At 41.1% G+C, this 20,288-nt stretch overlaps 1 protein-coding gene across 1 annotated transcript in view; it reads left to right on the forward strand.

The window, feature by feature from the left end:
• Nucleotides 1-20,288, forward strand: part of slc43a1a (solute carrier family 43 member 1a) — a 131,571-nt gene that overhangs the window by 94,832 nt on the left and 16,451 nt on the right. Inside the window, exons 6-13 of the mRNA XM_062044155.1 lie at nucleotides 5,420-5,512; nucleotides 6,603-6,736; nucleotides 6,810-6,937; nucleotides 15,095-15,241; nucleotides 15,330-15,365; nucleotides 15,433-15,568; nucleotides 15,636-15,765; nucleotides 15,833-15,906. Coding sequence (XP_061900139.1) covers nucleotides 5,420-5,512; nucleotides 6,603-6,736; nucleotides 6,810-6,937; nucleotides 15,095-15,241; nucleotides 15,330-15,365; nucleotides 15,433-15,568; nucleotides 15,636-15,765; nucleotides 15,833-15,906 — 878 coding nt within the window. The remainder of the gene's footprint in view (nucleotides 1-5,419; nucleotides 5,513-6,602; nucleotides 6,737-6,809; nucleotides 6,938-15,094; nucleotides 15,242-15,329; nucleotides 15,366-15,432; nucleotides 15,569-15,635; nucleotides 15,766-15,832; nucleotides 15,907-20,288) is intronic.

Raw genomic sequence — 20,288 nt, forward strand, 5'->3', positions numbered from 1 at the left:
CTGCAGACATGAACATGGTGTCCCCGCAGACTTGAACATGGTGTCCCCGCAGACTTGAACATGGTGTCCCCGCAGACTTGAACATGGTGTCCCCGCAGACTTGAACATGGTGTCCCCGCAGACTTGAACATGGTGTCCCCGCAGACATGAACATGGTGTCCCCGCAGACTTGAACATGGTGTCCCCGCAGACATGAACATGGTGTCTCTGCAGACATGAACATGGTGTCCCTGCAGACAGGAACATGGTGTCCCCGCAGACATGAACATGGTGTCTCTGCAGACATGAACATGGTGTCCCTGCAGACTTGAACATGGTGTCCCCGCAGACTTGAACATGGTGTCCCCGCAGACTTGAACATGGTGTCCCCGCAGACTTGAACATGGTGTCTCTGCAGACATGAACATGGTGTCCCTGCAGACATGAACATGGTGTCCCTGCAGACAGGAACATGGTGTCCCCGCAGACATGAACATGGTGTCTCTGCAGACATGAACATGGTGTCCCTGCAGACATGAACATGGTGTCCCCGCAGACATGAACATGGTGTCTCTGCAGACATGAACATGGTGTCTCTGCAGACGTGAACATGGTGTCCCTGCAGACGTGAACATGGTGTCCCCGCAGACAGGAACATGGTGTCCCCGCAGACATGAACATGGTGTCCCTGCAGACATGAACATGGTGTCTCTGCAGACATGAACATGGTGTCCCTGCAGACATGAACATGGTGTCCCTGCAGACATGAACATGGTGTCTCTGCAGACATGAACATGGTGTCCCTGCAGACAGGAACATGGTGTCCCTGCAGACATGAACATGGTGTCTCTGCAGACATGAACATGGTGTCTCTGCAGACATGAACATGGTGTCCCTGCAGACATGAACATGGTGTCTCTGCAGACATGAACATGGTGTCCCTGCAGACAGGAACATGGTGTCCCTGCAGACATGTCAGCTATCTCGCATGGCTGGAGTGAGTTTGCTTTAACTTGAGTAAGACATGCAAACTCTGGCCTGGTTCCTGGACGTACTCAACTATTTCTATTCTCAGAAGCCGTGAATGAGGATGGCTGTTCTCTCTCCCCTTGACATCCTGAGGAAAGCCTTTTTTTTTTTTTACTTCCCTGTTTACCCGCCATCAGAAGCGTCGTCGGCGCGCCAGCAATAGCGAGATCTGACCCTCGAGGTCGTTCTCGGACAGGAGCTAAGAAAACACGCCTATGAAAAACATCCACTTTCACGTTTCTGTGGTCGACTCCAGGAATGTCCTTTTAAAAACGTTGCTGAAAGTATTAATATAAATGCTTAATTAATAATAACCTGATCATGGTCATTAGAAGGGTAACAACAAGTGTTGTCCCCATACCAATATTTTGGTATATTTTGATACTTTTCTAAATAAAGGGGACCGCGAAAAAATGTCATTGTCTGTATTTTAACAAACAATCTTAGGGTACATGAAACTTTTGTTTATTATTGTAATTTAGTCCTTAAATAAAATAGTCAACTTGTCTTTTAGTAGTAAGTAAACAAACAAAGACTCCTAATTAGTCTGCTGACGTATGCAGTAACATATTGTGTCATTTATTCACCTATTATTTTGTACACATTATGAGGGACAAACTGTAAACATTGATTATTAATCTACTTGTTCATTTACTGTTAATATCTGCTTATTTTCTGTTCTATCTACACTTCTGTTAAAATGTAATAATCACTTATCAGTGTTTCCCATAAACTGCCAAGATACTTGTGGCGGTGGGGGCGTGGCTATGGGCGTGGTCACCATGACATCAACGAGTAATTTGCATAATTCACTACAATGATATGATTTTCTCTAAAAAGGCTCAAAAAATGTATACTTACTAATTAATAAAAACAGTTTTGTTTTAAACGTCCATCCATCCATTTTACAATATAATTACAACACTTTATGTACATATTTATATACAGATTTAAACAATAAGTTATTCACTGAAATATATTTATTAATTGTGGTTCTTACAAAAAAATATATCTTATAAAATATAAAAGCTAAAATGTCTCTTAAAGCTCTGCCCCTTTAATTAGTGCATACTAAATAATTTAACTTTAGCCTACTACTACAACCATATTATTTACCAGCAACATAAAGTGAAACAGAGGCAGAGGTGTCCTGCCACAGTCAGTAACAAATAAACAGAAAACAGTAGTGGTCAAATACAAATAAGGCAACAAGAGAAGTATCCTACACTTCTCTTTTGTAAAGTAAATCTGAACAGCCGATTTGGGCATCTGCATCAACTATATGATTTGCCTGAGAAGCTGGACAGGACAAAAATAAAAAAAAAAATAAAAAATATTTGTGGCGGACATAATTCTTTCGTGGCGGGCCGCCACAAATAAATTAATGTGTGGGAAACACTGCTTATTCTTCTCTTGTTTGATACTTTACATTAGTTTTGGATTATACCACACATTTAAGCATCGATCCGATACCAAGTAGCTACAGAATCATACATTGGTCATAGTTTAAGTCATCATGTGTCCAGGGACGTATTTCATGAGATTATAAACATAATATAAAAAAAATTTTAAACAAAAAAAGATTTTGTGATGCTAAAAAATATCGATGTATTCATAGTAGTAACGACTAGATACGCTCCTGTTCTTGGTATCATTACAGTGGATGTCGGGTGTAGATCCACCCATGGCGTTTGTTTACATTGTGACGCCGGTGAGCTATTGTATCCTCCTACGGTGCATGTTGAGCTATTCCTCATCCTCCAGTGATAATGGTACTTGTAAGAAACGTACTTCATTTGTCGCCATGGAGGCGAGGATTAGTGTGTTAGAAGTAGCTAAAACACTACCGACTTTATCTTTACTTTTTAGGCCAAAATGCGTCCATTCTCCCTTTTCTGTCTACACACTGTGTCTGCTTGTAAGTACTCTGTGTGTGTGCGCTGCCGAACACGCTCCTCTGCTGGTAAAACAGTCACGACTTGACGACGAGTGCCAAGAGTGTGCAGAGCAGTAATCGGAGCAAAGGGTGGCTATTTTGAAGAAACTAGAATATAAAACATGTTTTCACTTGTTTCCCATAACTCCACGTGTTCATTCATAGTTTAGATGTGACAATCTACAATGTAAATAGTCATGAAAATAAAGAAAAGGCATTGAATGAGGAGAAGGTGTGTCCAAACTTTTGGCCTGTACTGTATTTGAGGCGGGGGTCTTGGGTTAAGGCCGCCCTGCAGAGGGGTCCTGACTTCATTCCCTAATTGTGCCTCATTACATCAAGGCCTGTGGACTATCGGGGGCGACGAGACTTGACCAAGTGGAAGAAGTTGGGAATACCCCCGGTCATGGAGTTAGGACGACAGAATAGCGAGCTTGTTATCCCCGCACATGTGATCTTATAATCGTGATTGACCCACTTCAAAAAAACGAATGAAAGTACATGGGCGCCACAATGGATGCTTTGTTGGGCGTGCTAAGCTGCTTATTACTGTAAACAGGTCAACCTGATGCGTGAGGTCTCAGTCGTGCCTGGTGCCGGCCTTCGCCCGACTTCAATGGCGTGATTTAATCCCACCGTTTCTGAGAAAGTTACAGTCGGGGCGGAGGTACGGTATAGGTTTAGTCCCTCGGTTGTTTGGGGTCAGCCGCTACTCTGTCTTCAGGGCGAGGGTTGAAATGTCTGGGACCTTCTCAGAGTTACTGAGGGAGCAACTTCAGCTTTTTCCTGCTCTGACCAGAACACAGAAGAAGTCTGCCCCCTACTGGTTAAAATAGCAACTGCACAAAACAAAATAGGTACCATGAGAGGAATATCTAAAGACAGTGAAGTCTGGCTCCTAATTTGATGAAAAATGTGCACATTTTAAACCACCGCAATTGTATTTTTTATCATGAAAAACGTCTTACCTAAAAATATAAAGTAATTGTATTCGTGATCTGTAAAATGAAAGTACTGGACTATTTAATGAAAAGCTTGCAATGCCGTTTTGGAAAGTTTTGCACCCCTAAAAAGAACAAAAGTGACTTGTTTTAAGGGGGGAAATGGTTCATTCTAATTCCAATTCTTAAATGCAAATCAAATTTCTGGGCCATTTTTTCTATTTTAATTTCTGAAAGAAAAGTTGGAAAACTATTTAATGGGACTTTTTTAAAAGGACAATAGGACTCCTGCTGATAAAAAGATGTTAGCGTTATGCTAAAAACATGCTAAACGCAAAGGAAGAGCTAAAATACTGCTTCCGGTTCATTTTGTCATCACACACGCATTCGATTTTTGTGTTTATCTGGAAAAATACAAATCCATAAAAAGAAAACAGCACAAAATCCAATTTTATGGCAATATTTGAATGAAAATCAACCCTTTTTTTTGTTTGTTTTAAAATCTGCCATACTGTACATACAAAACCCAAAAGCAGCGAAGTTGTCACGTTGTGTAAATGGTAAATAAAAAGAGAATACAATGATTTGCAAATCCGATGTCCACAGTTTCCAAAAACAATTTGAAATGTGGACTCATCAGACCACAGAACACTTTTCCACTTTGCATCAGTCCATCTTAGATGAGCTTGGGCCCAGCGAAGCGAAGCGTTTCTGGGTGTTGTTGATAAACGGCTTTGGCTTTGGTTTTAACTTGCACTTACAGATGTAGCGACCAACTGTAGTTACTGACAGTGGTTTTCTGAAGTGTTCCTGGGCGCATGTGGTGATATCCTTTACACACTGATGTCGCTTTTTGATGCAGTACCACCTGAGGGATGGAAGGTCACGGGCATTCAATGTTACATGCAGTGATTTCTCCAGATTCTCTGAACCTTTTGATGATATTACGGAGCGTAGATGGTGAAATCCCTAAATTCCTTGCAATAGCTGGTTGAGAAATGTTGTTATTAAACTGTTCAACAATTTGCTCACGCATTTGTTGACAAAGTGGTGACCCTCGCCCCGTCCTTGTTTGTGAATGACTGAGCATTTCATGGGAGCTGCTTTTATACCCAATCATGGCACCCACCTGTTCCCAATTTGCCTGTTCACCCGTGGGATGTTCCAAATAAGTGTTCGATGAGCATTCCTCAACTTTCTCAGTCTTTTTTGCCACTCGTGCCAGCTCTTTTGAAACATGTTGCAGGCATCAAATTCCAAATGAGCTAATATTTGCAAAAAAACAATGAAGTTTTCCAGTTCCAACGTGAAATATCTTGTCTTTGCAGTCAATTCAATTGAATATAAGCTGAAAAGGATTTGCAAATCATTGTATTCTCTTTTTATTTACCATTTCCACAACGTGACAACTTCACTGCTTTTGGCTTTTGTACACAAATGATCGGGTTGGCTCCAAAGTGTTTTGATTGATTGATTATAAATTGTCTCTTCAAGATATACTAATAATTGTTTTGTCCTGCGTCAATGTGAGCAGCTGCCCAACATGTTTGGCGCCCTGAGCTCTACCATCATGTCTCTGATGATTGGCTCCTACGCCTCGTCTGCTGTCACCTTCCCTGGAGTCAAGGTAACTTTTTTTAAACCAACATACAAATAAACTGTAACGCTCAGGTTTGAATAATAATGTTTAAAAGACGTCACCTAATGCAGTGGTCCCCAACCTTTTTGTAGCTGCGGACCGGTCAACGCTTGAAAATTTGTCCCACGGACCGGGGGCGGGGGGGTATGGGGTGTATTTTAAAAAAAAAATAACAAAATTTTTTTTTTTTTTTTACATAAATAAATACAATCATGTGTGCTTACGGACTGTATCCCTGCAGACTGTATTGATCTATATTGATATATAAAGTATATATTGTGTTTTTTATAGGGATGTCTGATAATGGCTTTTTGCCGATATCCGATATGCCGATATTGTCCAACTCTTTAATTACCGATACCAATATCAACCGATACCGATATCAACCGATATATACAGTCGTGGAATTAACACATTATTATGCCTAATTTGGACAACCAGGTATGGTGAAGATAAGGTACTTTTTTAAAAAAAATGAATAAAATAAAATAAGATAAATAAATTAAAAACAATATTCTTGAATAAAAAAGAAAGTAAAACAATATAAAAACAGTTACATAGAAACTAGTAATTAATGAAAATTTGTAAAATTAACTGTTAAAGGTTAGTACTATTAGTGGACCAGCAGCACGCACAATCATGTGTGGTTACGGACTGTATCCCTTGCAGACTGTATTGATATATATTGATATATAATGTAGGAAGCAGAATATTAATAACAGAAAGAATGACTGTAAATGGGGGAGGGAGGTTTTTTGGGTTGGTGCACTAATTGTAAGTGTATCTTGTGTTTTTTATGTGGATTTAATAAAAAAAACAACAAAAAAACGATACTGATAATAAAAAAAACGATACCGATAATTTCCGATATTACATTTTAACGCATTTATCAGCCGATAATATCGGCAGACCGATATTATCGGACATCTCTAGTTTTTTATGTTGATTTCATTAAAAAAAAAAAAAAAAAATTTTTTTTTTAATTCTTGTGCGGCCCGGTACCAATTGGTCCCGGTGGTTGTGGACCACTGACCTAATGCCTAGCGTGTTATGATTGTACACTTTTGTGTGTCTCCAGATGATCTACGACAGGGGCGTATCCTTCCAGGTGATCATGTGGGTCTGGGCGGGCCTCGCCGCGTTTGTCTTCGCCAACTGCTTCATTAATTGGCCCAAGGAAGGCTTCCCCACACCTGAAGAGGTGGACTACAGGTCAGCGTGGCGGCCAAATATGCGTTGGCCTCCGAATACGTGCCTGATCGTCTCCTCTTTGTGTGGGTTCCAGCAAGATCCTCACACTGCAAGAAGTGCCGTCAACAGACCAGAAAGTGGTCGGAGAGAGACTCAAGGAAAAGAATGGCGACGTCCAACATTCCACGGAGAAACTTCCTAATGGCGGCAATGTTGCAAGCAGTAAGTGACAAACACTCACAAATAACTCTTTACTCCGGACGCCATCACCTTGTATTAATTAGTTGCCACTACACTGCGAAAACTGCAATCTAAGTAAGATGAAATATCTCAAATAAGGGTGATATTTGCTTATTTTCTGTCTGATAAGATAATTTAATTGACCCCACCAATGTGATGCTCCAGAAACTCAATCTGCTCAAAGGAAGGTCAGTTTTGTAGCTTCTGTAACGAGCTAAAGTGTTTTCAGATGTGTGAACAGGATTGCACAAGGGTTTTCTAATCATCAATTAGCCTTCTGAGCCAATGAGCAAACACATTGTACCATTAGAACACTGGAGTGATAGTTGCTGGAAATGGGCCTCTATTGAGTAAAACATGCTTGAAACTAGAATATCAAGTGTTGCAAAGCTGTGTCCTCAACACTCACAAGTATAAAACTACTTTTTTTAAAGTCATCATTTGTTATTTCAAGCATGAAAAAAAAAACAGTTAACATGTGACATTTCAAACAATTTTTAACAGAAATAGTTCATGCACATTCAGATAAATTCTTCAAAATGACAATTTAAAAAAATGTTGGCCGGGCCCCGGCTGTAAATATGCGCACTAATTGACTGAAAGAGCACGCACTTGGCGCGATGATGTCATGTTATCCATGGAAAAATGCATTTTTAGACAATATGATTTGCCTGAGCGGCTAGGAGACGATATCCGAGTGGATATCATTAAGTCAAGATAATGGCACTAGCATTTACTTAATGTAAGATTATTTTTCAACATATTGAGCAAAAAGGTCTTTTTTTTCTACCAAGAAAAGTGCACTTGTTATTAGTGAGAATATACTTATTTTAAGCTATTTTTGGGTTCATTGAGGTTAGCTAATTTTACTGGTTTTGGAAAGTCTTGACAAGCCGAATTTTCTTGTTCTATTGGCAGATAATTTTGCTTAGTTCAAGTAAAATACCCCTCATTTTGGTTGTTTTTTTTCTTGTTTTTGAACACTGACTTTTTGCAGTGTAGGGTTGTCCTCATACCAATAGTTTGGTACAACGCAAAAAGTCAGTGTTCAAAAAGTTTGGAAATTGTGGAAGTTTGAAAAATGGCCAATTCATTTTTATAGTCTTTGGTATGACTCGGCCGGGGTTTGAACTCACAACCTACCCATCTCAGGGCGGACACTCTAACAATGTCCCGGAAAACCTGGAATTTTGGGAAATCTGTGAATTTTTTAGAATTTGTCAAGGGAAAAGACCGCAATTCCCGAATATGCTGAACAGTTTGAAGTTGGAACAGTTTGAATCGGGTGAAAAATGTGGAAGTTTGAAAAATGGCCCATTCATTTTGAATGGGAAACGTCCCCGGGAATAATTTTTGGGGATTTAACCCCCAATTCCAACCCTTGATGCTGAGTGCCAAAAAATGGGTACCATTTTTATAGTTTTTGGTATGACTTGGCCGGGGTTTGAACTCACAACCTACCCATCTCAGGGCGGACACTCTAACAATGTCCCGGAAAACCTAGAATTTTGGGAAATCTGTGAATTTTTTGGAATTTGTCAAGGGAAAAGACCGCAATTCCCGAATATGCTGAACAGTTTGAAGTTGGAACAGTTTGAATCGGGTGAAAAATGTGGAAATTGTGGAAGTTTGAAAAATGGCCAATTCATTTTGAATGGGAAACGCACCCGGGAATAATTTTTGGTGATTTAACCCCCAATTCCAACCCTTGATGCTGAGTGCCAAGCAGGGAGGTAATGGCTCCCATTTTTATAGTCTTTGGTATGACTCGGCCGGGATTTGAACTCACGACCTACCCATCTCAAGGCGGACACTCTAACAATGTCCCGGAAAACCTGGAATTTGGGGAAATCTGGGAATTTTTGGAAGTTGTCAAGGGAACGACCGCGATTCCCGAATAGGCTGAACAGTTTGAAGTTGGAACGGTTTGAATCGGGTGAAAAATTTGGAAATTGTGGAAGTTTGAAAAATGACCAATTCATTTTTATAGTCTTTGGTATGACTCGGCCGGGGTTTGAACTCACGACCTACCCATCTCAGGACGGACACTCTAACAATGTCCCGGAAAACCTGGAATTTTGGGAAATCTGTGAATTTTTTAGAATTTGTCAAGAAAAAGACAGTGATTCCCGAATAGGCTGAACAGTTTGAAGTTGGAACGGTTTGAATTGGGTGAAAAATGTGGAAGTTTGAAAAATGGCCAATTTATTTTGAATGGGAAACGCACTCGGGAATAATTTTTGGTGATTTAACCCCCAATTCCAGCCCTTGATGCTGAATGCCAAGCAGGGAGGTAATGGGTCCCATTTTTATAGTCTTTGGTATGACTCGGCCGGGGTTTGAACTCACAACCTACCCATCTCAGGGAGGACACTCTAACAATGTCCCGGAAAACCTGGAATTTGGCGAAATCTGGGAATTTTTGGAATTTGACAAGGGAAAGACCGCAACTCCTGAATAGGCTGAACAGTTTGAAGTTGGAACGGTTTGAATCGGGTGGAAATTGTGAAAGTTGTGGAAGTTTGAAAAATGGCCAATTCATTTTTATAGTCTTCGGTATGACTCGGCCGGGGTTTGAACTCACAACCTACCCATCTCAGGGCGGACACTCTAACAATGTCCCGGAAAACCTGGAATTTTGGGAAATCTGGGAATTTGTCAAGGGAAAGACCGCGATATAAAACTACTTTTTTAAAGTAATAATTTCTTATTTCAAGAATGGAAAAAAAAAACATTTAACATGTGACATTTCAAACAATTTTTGAACATAAATAGTTCATGCACATTCAGATAAATTCTTCAAAATGACAATTAAAAAAAATGTTGGCCGGGGGGCCGGGCTGTATATATGCGCACTAATTGACTGAAAGAGCACGCACTTGGCGCGATGATGTCATGTTATCCATGGAAAAATGCATTTTTAGACCATAAGATTTGCCTTTCCATTTGTTGCCTTTCCATTAAGAACAATACATTAGTTTTTAGTGTAAGTTTGCTGGTTTCAAGAAATGTAATGCAGAGCGGATATCATTATGTCACGATAATGGCACTAGCATTTACTTAAAGGCCTACTGAAAGCCACTACTAGCGACCACGCAGTCTGATAGTTTATATATCAATGATGAAATCTTAACATTGCAACACATGCCAATACTTATAAAGTGACATTTTAAATTCCCCGGGAAACTTCCGGCTGAGAACGTCTAGGTATGATGACGTTTGCGCGTGACGTCGATGGTTGAAGCAGAAGTATGTTTGCATCGCAAAATTCCACAGTATTCTGGACATCTGTGTTGGTGAATCTTTTGCAATTTGTTTAATGAACAATGGAGGCTGCAAAGAAGAAAGCTGTAGGTGGGATCGGTGTATTAGCGGCTGGCTGCAGCAACACAACCAGGAGGACTTTGACTTGGATAGCAGACGCGCTATCCGACGCTAGCCGCCGACCGCATCGATGATCGGGTGAAGTCCTTCGTCGCTCCGTCGATCGCTGGAACGCAGGTGAGCACGGGTGTTGATGAGCAGATGAGGGCTGGCTGGTGTAGGTGGATAGCTAATGTTTTTAGGTCCCGTTGTTAAGTTAGCTTCAATGGCGTCGTTAGCAACAGCATTGTTAAGCTTCGCCAGGCTGGAAAGCATTAACCGTGTAGTTACATGTCCATGGTTTAATAGTATTGTTGATCTTCTGTCTATCCTTCCAGTCAGGGATTTATTTATTTTGTTTCTATCTGCAGTTAAGCCCGATGCTATCACGTTAGCTCCGTAGCTAAAGTGCTTCGCCAATGTATTGTCGTGGAGATAAAAGTCACTGTGAATGTCCATTTCGCGTTCTCGACTCTCATTTTCAAGAGGATATAGTATCCGAGGTGGTTTAAAATACAAATCCGTGATCCACAATAGAAAAAGGAGAGAGTGTGGAATCCAATGAGCCAGCTTGTACCTAAGTTAGGGTCAGAGCGAAAAAAATATACGTCCTGCACTGCACTCTAGTCCTTCACTCTCACGTTCCTCATCCACAAATCTTTCATCCTCGCTCAAATTAATAGGGTAATCGTCGTAATCGCTCTCGCTGCTGGTGTAAACAACGGGGAAATGTGAGGAGCCTTTCAACCTGTGACGTCACGCTACTTCCGGTACAGGCAAGGCTTTTTTTTATCAGCGACCAAAAGTTGCAAACTTTATCGTCGATGTTCTCTACTAAATCCTTTCAGCAAAAATATGGCAATATCGCGAAATGATCAAGTATGACACATAGAATGGATCTGCTATCCCCGTTTAAATTTAAAAAATTCATTTCAGTAGGCCTTTAATGTAAGAATATTTTTCAAGATATTGAGCAAAAAGTTCTCTTGCACTTGTTATTAGTGAGAATATACTTATTTTAAGGTATTTTTGGGTTCATTGAGGTTAGCTAATTTGACTTGTTTTGGAAAGTCTCGACAAGCCGAATTTTCTTGTTCTATTGGCAGATAATTTTGCTTAGTTCAAGTAAAATTCCCCTCATTTTTGTATTTTTTTTTTCTTGTTTTTGAACACTGACTTTTTGCAGTGTAGGGTTGTCCTCATACCAATAGTTTGGTACAACGCAAAAAGTCAGTGTTCAAAAACAAGAAGAAAAAAAATACAAAAATGGGGGGTATTTTATATGAACTAAGCAAAATTATCTGCCAATAGAACAAGAAAATTCGGCTTGTCGAGACTTTCCAAAACAAGTCAAATTAGCTAACCTCAATGAACCCAAAAATAGCTTAAAATAAGTATATTCTCACTAACAAGTGCACTTTTCTTGGTAGAAAAAAAAAGAGACCTTTTTGCTCAATATGTTGAAAAATATTCTTAAATGAAGTAAATGCTAGTGCCATTATCTTAACATAATGATATGCTCTCGGCATCATGATTTTTTTTTTTTTTCATGCTTGAAGTAAGAAATTATTACTTTAAAAAAGTAGTTTTATACTTGTGAGTGTTGATGACACAGCTTTGCAACAGTTCATATTCTAGTTTCAAGCATGTTTTACTCAATATAGGTCATCAAATCTCAGCAACAAGATGTAATATCTTACTGAGATCATTTAGGACCAAAACACTTAAAACAAGTAAAACACTCTAACATAAAATCTGCCTAGTGAGAAGAATTATCTTATCAGACAGAAAATAAGCAAATGTCACCCTTATTTGAGATATTTCATCTTACTTAGATTGCAGTTTTTGCAGTTTACCGGTACCAAAATGTTTTTCGATACTTTTCTAAATAAGGCGGACCGCAAAAAAATGTCATTATTGGCTTTATTTGAACAAAAAATCTTAGTGTACATGAAACATATGTTTATTATTGTCATTTAGTCCTTAAATAAAATAGTGAACATACTAGACAACTTGTCTTTTAGTAGTAAGTAAACAAACTTTTAGTAGTAAGTAAACAAACAAAGACTCCTAATTAGTCTGCAGTAACATATTGTGTCATTTATACACCTATTATTTGGGACGGCGTGGCGAAGTTGGTAGAGTGGCTGTGCCAGCAATCGGAGTGTTGCTGGTTACTGGGGTTCAATTCCCACCTTCTACCTTCCTAGTCACGTCCGTTGTGTCCTTGGGCAAGACACTTCACCCTTTGCCTCTGATGGCTGCTGGTTAGCGCCTTGCATGGCAGCTCCCGCCATCAGTGTGTGAATGTGTGTGTGAATGGGTAAATGTGGAAATACTGTCAAAACGCTTTGAGTACCTTGAAGGTAGAAAAGCGCTATACAAGTATTTATCATTTATTTATTTATTTTGTCAACATTATAAAGGACAAACTGTAAAAATTAATTATTAATCCACTTGTTCATTTACTGTTAATATCTGCTTATTTTCTGTTTTAACATGTTCTATCTACACTTCTGTTAAAATGTAATAATCACTTATTCTTCTCTTCTTTGATACTTGACATTAGTTTTGGACGATACCACACATGGATCCGATACCAAGTAGTTACAGGATCATACATTGGTCATATTCAAAGTCCTCATGTGTCCAGGGGACGTATTTACTGACTTTATAAACATATGAATTTCAAAAAAGGGAAAAAAGATTTTGTGTTGATAAAAAACATCGACGTAATCATAGTAGTATCGACTAGATACGCCCTTGTACTTTACCATGAATAGATTAGCGTGGACCCCGACTTAAACAAGTTGAAAAACTTATTCGTGTGTTGCCATTTAGTGGTCAATTGTACAGAATATGTACTGTACTGTGCAACCTACTAATAAAAGTCTCAATCAATACTTGGTATGATTACAGTGGATGTCATGATGGCGTTTGTTTACATTGTGACGCCGGTGAGCTATTGTATCCTCCTACGGTGTGTAGTGAAGCATGTTTAGCTATTCCTCGTCCTCCAGTGATAATAATACTTGTAAAAACTTAACTTTGTCGCCATGGAGGCGAGGATTAGTGATTTAGAAGTAGCTCAAACAATGCCGACTGTTTCAGGGTTATAACTTCACCTTTATCTTTACTTTTTACACCAAAATGCGTCCGTTCTCCCTTTTCGGTCTACACACTGTGTCCGCATGCGACCCCCGGGCCTTAATTTACCCAGGTCTGGTCTGGTTAAGTAGCTTCTTCTTACCATGAATTGATTAAAGGCCTACTGAAATGAATTTTTTTTATTTAAACGGGAATAGCAGATCCATTCTATGTGTCGTAATTGATCATTTCGCGATATTGCCATATTTTTGCTGAAAGGATTTAGTAGAGAAAATCGACGATAAAGTTCGCAACTTTTGCTCGCTGATTAAAAAAAAACCTTGCCCCTACCGGAAGTAGCGTGACGTCACGAGCGGTAGTGCTGCTCACAATTCCCCGTTGTTTACAATGGAGCGAGATATATTAGGAGCGAGAAAGTAACGATTACCCCATTAATTTGAGCGAGGATGAAAGATTCGTGGATGAGGAACGTTAGAGTGACGGACTAGAATGCAGTTCAAGAGATATCTTTTTTCGCTCTGACCGTAACTTAGGTACAAGCTGGCTCATTGGAATCCACACTCTCTCCTTTTTCTATTATGGATCACGGATTTGTATTTTAAACCACCTCGGATACTATATCCTCTTGAAAATGAGAGTCGAGAAGGCGAAATGGACATTCACAGTGACTTTTATCTCCACGACAATACATCGACGAAGCTCTTTAGCATGAGCTAACGTGATAGCATCTGTCTCAAATGCAGATAGAAACAAAATAAATAAATCCCTGACTGGAAGGATAGACAGAAGATCAACAATACTACTATCAGGAGACACCGAACCAAACACTGGACATGTAAATACACGGTTAATGTGTATTCGACGCCTGTCGAAGCCTAGCAATGCTGTTGCTAACGACGCTAACTTAACAACGGGACCTCGTCAGAGCTATGATAAAAACATTAGCGCTCCACCTACGCCAGCTAGCCCTCCTCCGCTCATCAACACCCGTGCTCACCTGCGTTCCAGCGATCGAGGAAGTCAAGGTGAGGTTGCCGGCGCTAGTGTCTGCTATCCAACAAAGTCCTCCTTGTTGTGTTGCTGCAGCCAGCCGCTAATACACCGATCCCACCTACAACATTCTTCTTTGCAGCCTCCATCGTTCATTAAACAAATTGCAAAAGATTCACCAACACAGATGTCCAGAATACTGTGGAATTTTGTCGAAGAAAACAGAGCTCTGTGTATTGTGTCCAAAAGGGTCCAAACACTTCCGTGGACCTCGCGACGTCACGCGCATACGTCATCCTCCAAAGGCGTTTTCAACCGGAAGTTCCCCGGGAAATTTAAAATGTCACTTTATAAGTTAACCCGGCCGTATTGGCATGTGTTGCAATGTTAAGATTTCATCATTGATATATAAACTATCAGACTGCGTGGTCGCTAGTAGTGGCTTTCAGTAGGCCTTTAACGTGGACCCCGACTTAGACAAGTTGAAAAACTTATTGGGGTGTTACCATTTAGTGGTCAATTGTACGGAATATGTACTGTACTGTTTCAATCAATCAATCAATTCTTACCCAATTCCAGACCAACCCTGTTATGCAATATCGTTCCAAGGACCAGAACCGTGTTCGTCTCTTGCTGCGTTTGATACTAAGTGGATAATGAATATCATCTTCTCCCAAGACGCCGTCCCCTTCCGCCGGTCCGTCTTCTCCCCCATCTTCTTGTGGAGTCTGGTGACCATGGGCATGTCCCAGCTGAGGATCATCTTCTTCATGGGCGCCATGAACAAGATGCTGGAGTTCATGGTGACGCACGGCCAGGAGCACCGTGAGCGTCTCACCACTCTCTCACACTACCAAAAAAAAAAAGTCTCCTCTTTTCCCAACAAAGTCCTCTTTTTTTCCTCCCCTTTTAGTTTCCGAAGAGTTGGTGGTTGAGAGCGCAGAGAAAGGTCAGCAGGCATTTCCGTGAAGTGAATTCTTCGTTTTATTTACCTTTCCTGTGGGTTTGTTTCCCAGTGAGCTTCTACTCGTCCATCTTCGGCACCCTGCAGCTGCTGTGCTTGGTGACGTGTCCTCTCATCGGTTACATCATGGACTGGAAGATGAAGGAGTGCGAGGAGGAGAAACCCTTGTCATCGGCCGTGGAAAAGAGGTAGGGGGACGTTTGGGGGGTAAACACACATGCAAGGAGTTTGATGTCCTTGTGGTGACCTCATCAGCCAGCCCGGCGGGCCCACGCGTGACCGTAAGATCCAGAAGGTGACCAACGCCATGAGGGCCTTCGTCCTCACCAACGTGCTCCTCATCGCTTTCGGCTGCTGCTCCCTCATAGACAGCCTGCCGCTACAGGTGGAGCAGTCAAACACGCTCAGGTGTATATGTGGGAGGAGCTAAGCCCGTTGTCCCCCCCTGCTAGATCCTGACCTTCATCCTTCACACGATGGTCCGAGGCTTCATCCACTCCTGCTGCGGAGGACTTTATGCTGCCGTGTGAGTATTTTACAGTCAAACTGGTTTCATTTCAGGGCTGTTCTTAAAGTCTTGATTGTGTGAACGCTCCAAACATTCACACATGCTTTTCTACACCAAAATGCATCTATTTATTCTTCTTCTTCAGATTTTGCCGCGCTCTACCGTCCACATTTTTCACCCGATTCAAACCGTTCCAACTTCAAACTGTTCAGCCTATTCGGGAATTGCGGTCTTTCCCTTGACAAATTCTAAACAATTCACAGATTTCCCAAAATTCCAGGTTTTCCGGGACATTGTTCGAGTGTCCGCCCTGAGATGGGTAGGTCGTGAGTTCAAACCCCGGCCGAGTCATACCAAAAACTATAAAAATGGTACCCATTTTTTGGCACTCAGCATCAAGGGTTGGAATTGGGGGTTGAATCCCCAAAAATTATTCCCGGGTGCGTTTCCCATTCAAAATTAATTGGCCATTTTTCAAACTTCCACAATTTCCACATTTTTCACCTGATTCAAACCGTTCCAACTTCAAACTGTTCAGCCTATTCAGGAATTGCGGTCTTTCCCTTGACAAATTCCAAAAATTCCCAGATTTCCCAAAATTCCAGGTTTTCCAGTACATTGTTAGAGTGTCCACCCTGAGATGGGTAGATTGTGAGTTCAAACCCCGGCCGAGTCATACCAAAGACTATAAAAATGAATTGGCCATTTTTCAAACTTCCACAATTTCGCACATTTTTCACCCGATTCAAACCGTTCCAACTTCAAACTGTTCAGCCAATTCGGGAATCGCGGTCTTTCCCTTCACCAATTCTAAAAAATTCACAGATTTCCCAAAATTCCAGGTTTTCCGGGACATTGTTAGTGTCCTCCCTGAGATGGGTAGGTCGTGAGTCATACCAAAGACTATAAAAATGGGAGCCATTACCTCCCTGCTTGGCACTCAGCATCAAGGGTTGGAATTGGGGGTTAAATCACCAAAAATTATTCCCGGGCACGTTTCCCATTCAAAATGAATTGGCCATTTTTCAAACTTTCACAATTTCTACATTTTTCACCCGATTCAAACCGTTCCAACTTCAAACTGTTCAGCCTATTCAGGAATTGCGGTCTTTCCCTTGACAAATTCCAAACATTCCTAGATTTCCCAAAATTCCAGGTTTTCCGGGACATTGTTAGAGTGTCCGCCCTGAGATGGGTAGGTCGTGAGTTCAAACCCCGGCCGAGTCATACCAAAGACTATAAAAATGGGACCCATTTTTTGGCATTCAGCATCAAAGGTTGGAATTGGGGGTTAAATCCCCAAAAATTATTCCCGGGTGCGTTTCCCATTCAAAATGAATTGGCCATTTTTCAAACTTCCACAATTTCCACATGTTTCACCTGATTCAAACCGTTCCAACTTCAAACTGTTCAGCCTATTCGGGAATTGCGGTCTTTTCCCTTGACAAATTCCAAAAATTCCCAGATTTCCCCAAATTCCAGGATTTACGTGACATTGTTAGAGTGTCCACCCTGAGATGGGTAGATTGTGAGTTCAAACCCCGGCCGAGTCATACCAAAGACTATAAAAATTAATTGGCCATTTTTCAAACTTCCACAATTTCCACATTTTTCACCCAATTCAAACCGTTCCAACTTCAAACTGTTCAGCCTATTCGGGAATCGCGGTCTTTCCCTTCACAAATTCTAAAAAATTCACATATTTCCCAAAATTCCAGGTTTTCCAGGACATTGTTAGAGTGTCCGCCCTGAGATGGGTAGGTCGTGAGTTCAAATCCCGGCCGAGTCATACCAAAGACTATAAAAATGGGACCCATTTTTTTGACACTCAGCATCAAGGGTTGGAATTGGGGGTTAAATCCCCAAAAATTATTCCCGGGTGCGTTTCCCATTCAAAATTATTTGGCCATTTTTCAAACTTCCACAATTTCCACATTTGTCACCTGATTCAAACCGTTCCAACTTCAAACTGTTCAGCCTATTCGGGAATTGCGGTCTTTCCCTTGACAAATTCTAAAAAATTTCCAGATTTCCCAAAATTCCAGGTTTTCCGGGACATTGTTAGAGTGTCCGCCCTGAGATCGGTAGGTTGCGAGTTCAAACCCCGGCCGAGTCATACCAAAGACTATAAAAATTAATTGGCCATTTTTCAAACTTCCACAATTTCCAAATTTTTCACCCGATTCAAACCGTTCCAACTTCAAGCTGTTCAGCCTATTCGGGAATTGCGGTCTTTCCCTTGACAAATTCCAAACATTCCTAGATTTCCCCAAATTACAGGTTTTCCGGGACATTGTTAGAGTGTCCGCCCTGAGATGGGTAGGTTGTGAGTTCAAACCCCGGCCGAGTCATACCAAAGACTATAAAAATGGGAGCCATTACCTCCCTGCTTGGCACTCAGCTTCAAAGGTTGGAATTGGGGGTTAAATCACCAAAAATTATTCCCGGGCACGTTTCCCATTCAAAATGAATTGGCCATTTTTCAAACTTTCACAATTTCCACATTTTTCACCCGATTCAAACCGTTCCAACTTCAAACTGTTCAGCCTATTCGGGAATTGCGGTCTTTTCCCTTGACAAGTTCTAAAAAATTCACAGATTTCCCAAAATTCCAGGTTTTCCGGGACATTGTTAGAGTGTCCGCCTTGAGATGGGTAGGTTGTGAGTTCAAACCCCGGCCGAGTCATACCAAAGACTATAAAAATGGGAGCCATTACCTCCCTGCTTGGCACTCAGCATCAAGGGTTGGAATTGGAGGTTAAATCACCAAAAATTATTCCCAAGTGCGTTTCCCATTCAAAATTAATTGGCCATTTTTCAAACTTCCACAATTTCCACATTTTTCACCCGATTCAAACCGTTCCAACTTCAAACTGTTCAGCATATTCGGGAATTGCGGTCTTTCCCTTGACAAATTCTAAAAAATTCCCAGATTTCCCAAAATTCCAGGTTTTCCGGGACATTGTTAGAGTGTCCGCCCCGAGATCGGTAGGTTGCGAGTTCAAACCCCGGCCGAGTCATACCAAAGACTATAAAAATGAATTGGCCATTTTTCAAACTTCCACAATTTCCACATTTTTCACCCGATTCAAACCGTTCCAACTTCAAACTGTTCAGCCTATTCGGGAATTGCGGTCTTTTCCTTGACAAATTCCAAACATTCCTAGATTTCCCAAAATTCCAGGTTTTCCGGGACATTGTTAGAGTGTCCGCCCTGAGATGGGTAGGTTGTGAGTTCAAACCCCGGCCGAGTCATACCAAAGACTATAAAAATTAATTGGCCATTTATCGAACTTCCACAATTTCCACCCGATTCAAACCGTTCCAACTTCAAACTGTTCAGCCAATTCGGGAATTGCGGTCTTTTCCCTTGACAAACTCCAAAAATCCCCAGATTTCCCCAAATTCCAGGTTTTCCGGGACATTGTTAGAGTGTCCGCCCTGAGATGGGTAGGTTGTGAGTTCAAACCCCGGCCGAGTCATACCAAAGACTATAAAAATGGGAGCCATTACTTCCCTGCTTGGCACTCAGCATCAAAGGTTGGAATTGGGGGTTAAATCACCAAAAATTATTCCCGGGTGCGTTTCCCATTCAAAATAAATTGGCCATTTTTCAAACTTCCACAATTTCCACATTTTTCACCTGATTCAAACCGTTCCAACTTCAAACTGTTCAGCCTATTCGGGAATTGCGGTCTTTCCCTTGACAAATTCTAAAAAATTCACAGACTTCCCAAAATTCCAGGTTTTCCGGGACATTGTTAGAGTGTCCGCCCTGAGATGGGTAGGTTGTGAGTTCAAACCCCGGCCGAGTCATACCAAAAACTATAAAAATGGTACCCATTTTTTGGCACTCAGCATCAAGGGTTGGAATTGGAGGTTAAATCCCCAAAAATTATTCCTGGGTGCGTTTCCCATTCAAAATTATTTGGCCATTTTTCAAACTTCCACAATTTCCAAATTTGTCACCTGATTCAAACCGTTCCAACTTCAAACTGTTCAGCCTATTCGGGAATTGCGGTCTTTCCCTTGACAAATTCCAAACATTCCTAGATTTCCCAAAATTCCAGGTTTTCCGGGACATTGTTAGAGTGTCCGCCCTGAGATGGGTAGGTTGTGAGTTCAAACCCCGGCCGAGTCATACCAAAGACTATAAAAATTAATTGGCCATTTATCAAACTTCCACAATTTCCAGCCGATTCAAACCGTTCCAACTTCAAACTGTTCAGCCAATTCGGGAATCGCGGTCTTTCCCTTCACCAATTCTAAAAAATTCACAGATTTCCCAAAATTCCAGGTTTTCCAGGACATTGTTAGAGTTTCCTCCCTGAGATCGGTAGGTCGTGAGTTCAACCCCGGCCGAGTCATACCAAAGACTATAAAAATGGGAGCCATTACCT

Source organism: Entelurus aequoreus, linkage group LG04 (assembly GCF_033978785.1).
Source record: "Entelurus aequoreus isolate RoL-2023_Sb linkage group LG04, RoL_Eaeq_v1.1, whole genome shotgun sequence".
In the NCBI taxonomy this organism is placed as follows: Eukaryota; Metazoa; Chordata; class Actinopteri; order Syngnathiformes; family Syngnathidae; genus Entelurus; species Entelurus aequoreus.